Source organism: Macrobrachium rosenbergii, chromosome 47 (genome assembly GCF_040412425.1).
Source record: "Macrobrachium rosenbergii isolate ZJJX-2024 chromosome 47, ASM4041242v1, whole genome shotgun sequence".
Taxonomy (NCBI): domain Eukaryota; kingdom Metazoa; phylum Arthropoda; class Malacostraca; order Decapoda; family Palaemonidae; genus Macrobrachium; species Macrobrachium rosenbergii.
Genome location: NC_089787.1, coordinates 41,602,407 through 41,614,270, shown reverse-complemented (window position 1 = coordinate 41,614,270; position 11,864 = coordinate 41,602,407). Strand labels below are relative to the sequence as shown.

The window sequence follows — 11,864 nt, the reverse complement described above, 5'->3', positions numbered from 1 at the left end:
CTGAAACCCAAGAAGACTCAGTAGGCAATATTTGCATTGAGATTTGTTTTACAAATTTTTCTGTTCCTGTCCTCTTGTTAGTTGTAATTCATTTGTGATTTGAAACAGTGAGAAATATGAAAAAGTATTCCTCATGAAAATTACATGGGAATAGGGGAACTCAAGAAGCTTATAGTGCATCATGGAAGGTACACTGAATGAGGTAACTTTCTATTTGACAAGTCATCATGTATAATATTCATTGATGCTAGTGTTCATGGTACTGAACAGGCAAAAATAAATAATTCAACAACATTCAAGGAACATTTACACACTATCATTGGTTATATTTCACTTGTATACATAACTGTGGTTAAGTTGAAATACTGTATATCATACCGAACAAGTTTGACTTGATTGGCAGTTATGTCTGGTACTGCATGGCAGTTTTCAAAACAAAACTGGTAATGCAGAGAATTGATATATAGCATAATTTGTGGTATTTTGTATACAGTATATGTCAGACTTATTTTCCAAAAATATAGTTTTAAAGATCCTTTGTTTTATACAGCATTTGTTAGAAGTCCTTTGCCTTGCTAGGAATAAATTGATATGCTTTGTACAGGAAGGACTGAACTAGAATGGTCAACCTTTATGCTTCTGTAAGTAGTTTTGTTTTTGTTAATTTAAGATATAGGGTTGGTATCAAAGTGGCTGTAGAAATGGTTCCTGTTAAAGAGAACCTTTCTTTAACTTGGAATCAGATATTTCCCCGGAATCAGATATTTTCCCACTAAAATTAATCATACCATTGAAGACTGCTAAAATTTTAGGAGTTTCCAAATTAGAAATAATTATGATTACAAAACTTATTTTAAGAAAAGAGAGAATTCTGGGAAGACTCATCAAGTAAGTGGTAGTACTGTTATAACAGAATATTTAGAGTTATAGTCGGAGGTGTATGAGAAGTTGAGATAAAGTTGGAGCTCATCAGTGATCTGCAATGACTTTTTTATTATTTATCATGGTAATGGAAGAGGCTACAAAGTGGGCAGAATGGGAAGCTCCTAAGGGCTACTACTTGCAAATGAAAAGGTGCTGATAGGAGAATTAAATGAGGTTTTACAAATATTTAAAAAATAGAAGATGGAAGAAATGCAACGTTGAGCAAAAAATAAGAAATGCCCAGATTGTAAAATTCTCAGGTAAATCTTGCAGCAACCCACACCCACCCAGAAAAATTAAATGGAAAGCTTGAGAAATAGAGTAAATGCTTCATAAATTTCTATTAACCTGACATTTGAGTACAGGCTGTTGTTAGGCCATCCCATGTTCAGCACCTTCAGTGACTCATCTCCCTTTGTTCATGTAATATGCAGTTTATATTGATGGTCCCAAAATCTCAGTCAGGAGTAGGATATGCTACCATTTGTTGCCCAATCACTTAATAAAACAAGTCAGTTTTGTATATCAAACAGTGCCTCAATTTTCACAGCAGAACTGTGTTCAGCACTTTTTGAGATTATTGAAATTTAAAACCCATGGAAATTTAAGAATTTTTATTGACTATGTAAGTGCTATAGAGGCCCTTCAAAACTGTTGACTAAAAATACTTTTAACAACAAAATTAAATCTACAGCTTACATTCTTCAAATTATATGAAACTAGTGCAGATACTGTATTGAAATATGCTGGATCCCTGCCCAAGTGGGATAAGGGGAAATGAGGCTGCCAGTAAAGCAGCCAAAGCTGAAACTGTTATCACCAAATCAAATGTAACCTCTTTCGGTCAATGAGTACAGTATTTAACATGTATGAAACCCTTCGTCTTTAATCAACAGCAGTCTTTATGGAATAAGGAATCTAATAGCATCAAATGAAAACAGACCAAACTCATCATTAGATTATGAAGTTCTTAATAGAAAAAAGCCAAACTAAAATAATTTCATCTCATCTTTGAACTAGTCATACTCAATGATTCATGGAAGCTTAATGAAGGCCAACATGACCCATTTCCTATGTGCAGAGAATGCAGATCAGAACTAACAGTTGTAAACATCTTATGCAAATGCCCAGGCTTCAACTAATACTGACAGTCAAATTTTGGAAAATAAATTAGTTAAGAACTTTTTTATAATCTTCAATACAGAAATTTCTGTTTGTCCAGTTATCAAATTGAAAATGAAAGCATGCTATTATAAGGAATTTAAATTTTCTTATAAATGACAAACCTTTGGGTCACCCTGTAAAAATTGAGCGTTTCAACTCACTAGTTCTCCTTATGCCAGGTAATAGAAAAGTACAGAGAGAAGCAGAGGGTTCTTCATGTGAGAAAAGAGTATCTAGACATGAAATATGGAGAGAGTGGGATACACCAAATAAATATATAAGAGTAATTGGTGAAATATATAGAATTGTAACAACCACCATAAGAGGCCCTTGTTAGGCATTGTGCTAGATGTCGTGACCAAGGATGTAAGGGAGGAGCCCCCTGTGTGTATGTTTTCTGCTGATGACATCATTTTAATTGCAGAAACTAGAGATGTGGAGATATGCACTATTGAGTAAAGGGATGAAGGTGAAGAGAGCAAAGGCTGAATAAATGATGTATAGGATGGATGATGACTAGAGAATCACAATTAACTGGGAGAAGTGAGCATCAAGAGAGTATTTAGTTCTCTGGGCTAGATAATAGATACAGTGTATAAAAAGGATAAAGAGCTTTACCATGCAATTCAAGCCAGATGGAATAAGTGAAAGGAGGTATCAGGTGCACTCTTCAACAGAGACCCTATTAGGCCGAAAGGCAAAGTATATAAAGTGCTTAGACAGGACGGAAATGAGGATGCTCAGATAAATGAGTGGAGTGACGAGAAAAGGTAGGATAAGAAATGAACGCATCAGGGAATCAACAAAAATCACCAAAGTGTCAAAGGAAGCCCAAGCATCAAGGCTGTGATTGTTTGGTGGTGAGGAGAGTAGATGATGTGTCATGTTGCAGTAGACATCATGAAAATGGGAGTGCAAAGGACACGAAGGAGAGAGACAAAGGAATAGACAAAGGGAGGACACAAAATAGACACACCTGGAAAAGGCTCATTAAAAACATAATCCCCAACTAAGAATTAAGCTGAGAAGAGGACAAAGATTCCAACTCATTGGTCTGATTGCACTACTTAACAACAAGAGAGATTTAAGGGGCAAAAACTGTAGATTGCACCTTTTCACATGCAAAAGGAAAAAGCAAATCACAAAGAACAGTCTCTTGTTACCTAAAGTATTTTATTCTCAGAGCTTACAGTAGTGTGATGGATGACGAAGCAAAGCAGCTTAGATTGTGAGCCCTTGAAGTCAGACTAATTTACTTCTTTTGCTTCTAAGCATAATGGGAATTTGTCATCTATTTTTTTTATTATTCCCAGGTATTTGTATCCTGTCTCATCTATGTGTTTGATGCTATTCCCATCTAGTAGCTTTATCCCTTCAGCCCTTGTTACTTTGCCTTTTTGTATGTTGACCAAGGCACATTTTTCTATTCCAAACTCCTTCCTGATGTCCCCAGATACAATCCTTACAGTCTCAATTAGGGTATCTATTTCCTTGATGCTCTTACCTTACAGCTTGATGTTATCCATGAACATCAGATGGTTAATTTTGTTCCCTCCTTTCTTGAGTTGGTACCCAGCATCCATCTTCTGCAGTACTTTTGTCATAGGGATCATGGCTACTACGAAGAGTAGTGGGGACAGTGAGTCGCTGTGAAAGATCCCTCTCCTGATGTTAACCTCTGCTAATCTTATCCCAGAGCTTGTAAGTACTGTATACCAGTTGCACATGGTATTTTTAAGGAAGCTGATGGTGTTTTCCTCTGCCCCTTATATTTTCAGGCATTCTATTAGCCTCGTGTGCGGTATCATGTCGAAGGCTTTCTTGTAGTCAATCCATGCCGTGCTTAGGTTGGTTCTCCTTCTCTTACTATTCTTCATTACCATTTTGTTTATTAGGAGCTGGTCTTTTGTGCCCCTACACTTCCTTCTGCAGCCTTTCTATTGGTGGGGGATGGTGTTTGTTTCCTCTAGGTAGTTGTATAGCCTTTCACTGATGATACCTGTTAGTAACTTCCACATTATTGGTAGACAGGTGATAGGCCTGTAGTTACTGGCTATATTTCCCTTGTTCTTGTCTTTCTGTACTAAGGATGTTCTCCCTGTGGTCATCCGTTTGGATGCATGGTGGTTTGTGATACAATGCTGGAGTTGTTCTGCTATTTTTGGGTGTAGGGCCTTGAAGTTTTTGAGCCAGTATCCATGGTCATCATCGGGATCTGGGGCTTTCCAGTTGGGCATTTTCTTTAGTTGGTGTCTGACTGTTTCTGTCATGATCTCAGTGAATCTTTGTTTTATTCTCCCTATTTCTTCTGCCTTGATTTCCTGGAGCCATTATTATTATTATTATTATTATTATTATTATTATTATTATTATTATTATTATTATTATTACAATAGGAAAAGACTAACAACCATTTATTTTGCAAAGAAAGAGTCCACACAACGGACACTCATTGGTAAAATGAGAGAAAATATCAAATATATATTCTTTAGATAAAAAAAAAAAAAGAGTACTTCCTTCCCAGTCTTATGAAAAGCAAAGAGTGATCTAAACATTCATGAGGATCTATGTGGATCATATACTATATAGAAAAACTACTCCTTTCTGTCCGACCGAATAAAACTGTGGACCTGGCAACATTTGTGACACAGACATAAAGCATATGTTTCATTAATGAATTTATCAGAAAATACTTAGTTATGGTATAAAAACAGCATTTCTGCAGATTCCTTATGGAATTAGTAGAGAAACTTGCTCCTCTGCTTTGCTGTCTTTTTTTAAGTAGCTGTCAAATTATACTTTTACTCTTCCTCAACTTTGCTGTTGTTTCCTCGTGATACATCTAAGGCATTTGGCAGTCTGGAGTAAGGCTGGTAGCTAACCTTTCTAGTTATGTTTTAATCCTTATTAAACTTATATATAGGTATTACCCAGCCATTTTATAACTGATATTTTCAATGGAGCAATAATTACTCCCTTCCATATTTGATCAAGGTACGGTACATTTCTCTCATTCATTCTTTTTCTCCGCTCGTATCATTGATCTTCACTGGCCTACCTCATCTGTTCATGCTTTTATCAGTTATTCACCTAGCCATATTTCCTTTTTCTTCAATTCCCATCCATCTCCATCCCTTTTTTTTTATGAACTCTGACCTGGTAAGTATATTTGAATTTGGGTCTCATAACCTAGCCAAGTTCAGTGCAGACAAAACAGCATCTACATGTTTCTGTTTGACTGATTTTTCATATGTGGTTCAGGAAAGTGCATCAATCTCTCACCTCTATAAACATTTTGTTGTTCAGCTTCCCTCGAACTTATCAGGGAGAGATTACAGGTCAAATTGCTAAATCTGCTTTAGCATAAAAATTGGTTTAGATGTCACAGATTATCAGCTGCCTTTACCTTAGGTATCTGAATATCAAGAACACAAGCTTTTCTGTTACCTTCAAATGTGAATTTTCAGTCTTGAGCAAAGACTGACTAAGAGTCAGTTTATCAGTGATACTGGCCTTTATCCCTTCTCTAGATTGAATTAATTGGCTTCGTTGTCTCGTTTCTCTAGTTATTATTTTAGCCTCTTCCTTTTAAAGGATTTTGACCTGCCATCTCATCTGTCATCTTCTAACACCCAGAGGGTCATCACTCCCCACATTTACTTTGTGGAAATTGGTAATCCTTGGATTATACTGTTTCTTTACATTTGCTGCTAAACTTTGACATTCTCTCCAAGCTTCTTTTTCTCTGGTTCTTACATTCCACAAATCATTTAGGGACGGGTTTATTGCTTCCTTAGGGCCAAGCCCCACTTTTCCCCAGTTTCTTTCTTTTTTCGTGACCGTCAGACCTGGATTACATGTTGCCTTACAATGGGCCTCATGATTAACAATAACTAGTTGATTTGTACCACAGAGTAACAAACGAAGGTATTTAAATTCACATTTAAACGACACAAAGTTGAAATTGTTGTCCGTAGTTGTGAATTTTATTCTATTTTTTTTATCTTATTATTTTTTTGCGATTGGCTGCCGAAATTCTTCCGTATTCCCACCCTTGAGGATGTTCCTTTCATTAAAAAAATATCGTAAAATGAAGGTGTACAGTAGATACCTGAAAGGTAAGGTGAGGTCTTGAGATTTCTGGTTAACATCTTCAACTAGTAAGGGGTCTGCGTTTGGCAAAGGCGTTCCTGTTTACCATGCGCGGAAATTGGTTAAGAGAGCCAACAAAAATAAGCTTTCTCGATCAAATTGCGTCGATTCTTCTCAGATCCATGACGGTCACGTGTTTCTTTGATATCAAATTCCATCCAGCTTCTCGATGTCGACCGCTTCACGGTGAAAGGTTCGTGGTTTTAAGAGATTTGATCTTGACAAATCACGCCAGGAAAAAATGCTTTTATTCAAACAAAGATTAACTATTATGTTTTGGTCGAAAATGGTACAAGAAATTTTTGTCAACATTAATCTTTTGCACCACTTTTGATCAGTGAATTTCCCAACAAAATATTTCATCTATAGCTATATATGCAAGGTTCGTCTTTTGTGCAGTTTTTATTGGCAGGAGGTCTGTGCGAGGGTTAAATGTAGGCAGCAAATTTAAGTCTGGTTTAAGACTACTTTTCTTGAAATTTAATTCTGTAAACTGGACAATAACGGAGTGACTTTTTTTAGAAGGAAACAATATAAGTCAAATCATATTTAAATCATGCAAGATGGGGGTGTGATGGCAAATCTATGAACAGCTCTGTATTCAAGTGAAACTAACTTTTTTTATGCCCCGCAAGTCATTTCAGGTGCAATGAATCGGAAATTAACGTGAACATAGCACCATGATTATAAATATTTTTTCATTAATTCCAGTGTGATGGTCCTGGCAGAGGTATCACATATCAACCAGAAACGTCATGTACCTTTAAACCATAGCAATGACGATAACTAAATTTCTCGTTATTTCAAGTACCCGGAAGATGTTGATCTCCTGTGCATGTAAGTAGCAAAATGAGAAATTCCAATACTTTGCAGATTTTCATAAATTTCAGTCCGAATTTGTGTCATTATTGACACGGTTGATACCATTTATTTTTCCCAACGCCAGCATGATTTCTTCATCGAGTCATAACTGAAAACAAAAGAAATATACCGTTAAAAAGGTGTGCGAATCTAATGCTTAGACACCAAGATAGATATTGGCACTGAAAGTTTCGTGTGAGTGTGATTTGAAAGTCTTAGAAAGAGCGCCTACACAGGACGACTGGATTCATATATGACGGGATTAAGAAGAGAGTTGATATGTTGCCGATTAAACTTTATGAATGCAAGTAGTTGAACCAAATTAAAGCAGTGAAGCTCGTTAGATATGGATCTTACTGTATATGTCAATTTAGAAGATGCAAGAATTCGTGTGTGTGTGTGTGTGTGTTAGTATCTGTGTGTTGCTGTGGCATCTTAATATGTTTAGCGTTTGTGTTTTTTTCTGTTGATAGGTCGAAGGAAATTCGGTACGAAGACTCAAGGCGTAATGATTTTCTCAAAGAATAATAAAAAGTATTCTTATTTGCTTTTGTTCACTGAAGTTTCTTTTGTGAGATTGTGTCTTCTAAACTTGTAAAAACTGAGGGCTTTATTCCTTAATATTTACAGGCTTTTAGATTCAGTCACTAGTATTTGGCTTGGATATGAAAGAAAGTTTACAATGTTTTTATTGCCTTGTCAAGAAACGCGCCATCTGTTGATTTATCAGGTATTAATCGTTACTTCCACTAACAAAATAGAGAGGAGTCAACACTTTCCTTCTTCAGTGTTTGCTTTAAGGAAAATATGTCTAGAACTGATTAAACGATAACAGGCACTGGGTGAGTCTTTTCAGGGTGAATAACTAAGGCGGTTGTCGATAAAGATTCAACGTTGTTACTATGCAGGATTAATAGAGTACATATTAATCCTGGTTACTATGGAAGCCATCTCACTTGTTATAGAGTATAAGGATTTTGGCGGTCAGGCTACGTCATTGCGGCAACGGCGTTGAGTGTATTGGAAGTAAACGGTAGAGTGAGTATTACTGATGAAAGTCGGGACTCAATTGTTTCCAGCAGAAAAAAAAGCAAGGAAAACCTAAAAGAAAGTATCACATATAATATTTTAAAAAGATATAAAATGTAAGACGCAACATTCACACACACAAAACAAAGAGGATCTTTCGTAGATAGTGACCCCCAAGAGTTTTAACCCGGTATGTATCCACCTTTGCGGCGTGTTTAGCACAAGCCCGTCGGGGATGACCGTAAAAACATAAACAAAAGACTTTAAATAACGTAAAGATAATGATCCCCAAGAAATATTATTCCTAGATAACGACCCCCGTCCCGAAAACCCTTTGGGGGTCACTATCTAGAAAAGCTATTTCCTTCTCATACTACTCAGTTATAACAGTACCATTCTTAGCTGATCAGATCCAACAAAGAAACGAATGAGGAGCAATCATCCTTACTTCCCGATTGAAGAATCGTTGCAGGTGGTCACCGTTGTCTCAGAAACTCCGTAGCTCAAGTTGTTCACCTGTGAAGGACATGCAGGTTGTTTATGCAGTTCCTTTTTCCTCCGGTGGACAAAGAAATTATCCACTTTAGGTGGTCCTGGATGGAGGTTGTAAGATGCATGTCCTTTTAAGGGTGTGATTATTTTCATCTCATCCTTGACTTACAGAGTGCCGTTTAGTTTAAACGATACTGCACTTAAAGAATACTTGCAGGAACAGAAAACAGGGGTTGTGAAGGGCTGCTGAATTATGTATTCGCTTATATATATATATATATATATATATATATATATATATATATATATATATATATATATATATATATATATGTGTGTGTGTGTGTGTGTGTGTGTGTGTGTGTGTGTGTGTGTGTGTGTAACTGAATCACGAATATATGGAACGTGATTAATTTATAAATAAAGGCAAATATATACATGAAATATATATGTATATATATATATATATATATATATATATATATATATATATATATATATATATATACAGTATTATATATGTGTATATATATAATTGAAATTACTGAAGCACATAGTGTTTATTTGCAGATGTCTGCAAGGAAGAATAAAAGACTGAGCAGCTATCCCGACTGGTTTCACCTTTAGTTTCCTAAGACATCTTCAAGAGGACTGATACATACCGGTAGAAATTGACATGGAATAGTCTAGGGTGGAAGTACAAACAAACATACACCTGATAGGTAAAGGGAGGCGCCGCACATTCATTGGCGACTGAGGTCAGTGTTCACTTGATTTGCAAATCGAGTTTTCTTTGAAGGTGGGAAATATGTCATTTGAACAGACTTTAGCTCTAACATAGAAAACCAAACGCGAAACCGATCAGGATTTATACCCTTTCGTTTTATTTTCTATGTGGTGCATCTCTGTAAACGCGTATATATATATATATATATATATATATATATATATATATATATATATATATATATATATATATATATATATGTATGTGTGTGTGTGTGTGTGTGTGTGTGTGTGTGTGTGTGGAATGTTTTGAGCAGTTATTCCCTACCACAGTAATTTCAAGGTTAGTGAATATGAATAAATTTTTATTGTCTTGGTGTAAAACGTGCCTTAGAATTTCAGTGTTGATAATTTTGAATCGTTTAAGATGCTCCGGTCATTATAGCGGCATTCTTTAATGAGGCCATTTTTAAGAAAAACTTGGAGCTGATCCGATTGTAATTTAGCATCTCAGTCGTTTTGATTGTTTCGTCCTTTTAAATTAAACAATGATGTAATCTATAGAAAATGTAAATAGTTTGCGAAAATTGGAACAATTAAGCATCATGCCACTTGCACACACTGGACACCTTCCTCGTCGTGTTGCCCAGGGAGCAAGAAAGAAGCTTTACGGAAACAGCTGAAAGTTTTGAAACATTTTCTGGCGCTGAGTGGACTCGTTAGACTTTACTTTAAACTATTTTTATAGTCTAACAGACTTACTTTAACGTAAAGTTAAGAAATTTCTTGAGACAGAAGCGAGTGCTGTTCATTATCAAAATTAGACTGTACAAAACGGTGACATTTATCAAGTACGATAAATGCCACACAAAAGAAGACATTGCAATGTTTGTGCCCAGTGTAAACACCGGCCGTGTTGCTAGAACCGTAGATAAAAAAACGCGAGATTTGTGTGGTCACATCAGCGGAATGCCAACGAACGAAAAGAGACCCAGCGATTCTTTTTCATTAAAGTTTCAAGTTCGAAATGATTCCTTCTGTATTTTCGATATCGTCGGGACACGAGCAAACGCTGACGTCAAAATCATCGAAAGGGTCTGGGAGGTGTTTGGCTGGCCTCCAACTCGGGCCTCTTTCGTGCCATCCCTGGACGCACACGCACTATATTTGGGTTATTAATCATTCCTATTTGTAGCTTTGGCCCTTTATCGTTATCCCTTCTGATTTTTTCGGATGTTTGTTCTCAAAAGACGCATAGTACCTTAAAAGAGATAGATGCAGTTTCTTCGTGTTGGATGGATGTTGAAATATACATTAAACCGTTATCTACCTTATGTTTTACTAATTATATTATGCTTGAATTTAGCCATTAATTTCTCTAATCTCAGAATTGTATTCCGTTGTCAATGTTAATTTTGTCAGTTAATCGTAAACTTCCCACAAAGAAATAAAATACATAGCATATACAATCCGCATTCCTCACTGGTGTGCAACTTTGTGTTGACACTTTGATAAGTAAACATGTTGCATATCTGGCCTGATACTTGGGGTGGAATTGCGATAGGCTAACAAGCCATGAATTAATGTATATCGTGAGGGTATAGGGGTAGGTGTGAAAACATATGTGGGCACAAATCTCTAGTTTAAAATGAGTCCATTTGTTCTTGGAGTTTGTAGACTTATAGCCATTTTTCGTTGTGTGATGTGATTGTGTTTTGCCGTGCAAACACATAGGCTACACACATTATATGTATATATATATATATATATATATATATATATATATATATATATATATATATATATAGAGAGAGAGAGAGAGAGAGAGAGAGAGAGAGAGAGAGAGAGAGAGAGAGAGGGCAGGGTGAGGTGAGCAGGAGTTTGGATGAGCTGGCATGAAGGCTGGTTGAGGATAGCTACCGAGATTTGTTTAGGGGGATCTTAGTGGCATAAAAGATACGAATTTCTTTATTTCTCTTCTTTTGCTAAACGATAAAACAACTCGACTGCAGAAGGTAAATCTAAAACGCCATTTTCGCGAAGCATGAACTAAAACGGCGAACAGAATAGACCAGTAAGAAGGCACAGGTTATTTTTGCTCATGACTACCTGATGACGTCACCAGCCATCTTCCTTGTCCTGTGGCTTTCATCACAATCCACAGTCGGTTTGCTTAACATTCATTACCCGAGGAACTCATTGAGACTTGAAGTAAGGTTGATTCTTATATATTGATGTAGGAAATATGAAGCGACGAGAGACGAGAGAGGCGAAAATGGCAAGTGTTGTAAAAACTGTTCACCGAGACTCTATATAAGGTTTTAAATCGTATAATGTTTCTTAGTTAAGCCAGAGCTTAAGAAAACCGGTCCCGGTGGTTTTAGGGAGCATGACGTCATCTCCCACAAGATGTTTCGGTTGGGTCAGTTGTATAATCCACTCCGAAGCAACCTGTTTATGATCAGGTGCAAAAACTTAAGTCACAGACGAACTTTGTAAAGTTCTACGTAATTCAT

At 36.4% G+C, this 11,864-nt stretch overlaps 1 protein-coding gene across 1 annotated transcript in view; it reads left to right on the top strand.

The window, feature by feature from the left end:
* LOC136830800 (phospholipid phosphatase 5-like) overlaps window positions 1-11,864 on the top strand; it is a 152,693-nt gene that overhangs the window by 25,812 nt on the left and 115,017 nt on the right. Inside the window, exon 4 of the mRNA XM_067090722.1 lies at window positions 6,952-7,077. Within this exon, the coding sequence (XP_066946823.1) occupies window positions 7,076-7,077 (2 nt within the window). The 5' untranslated portion in view covers window positions 6,952-7,075. The remainder of the gene's footprint in view (window positions 1-6,951; window positions 7,078-11,864) is intronic.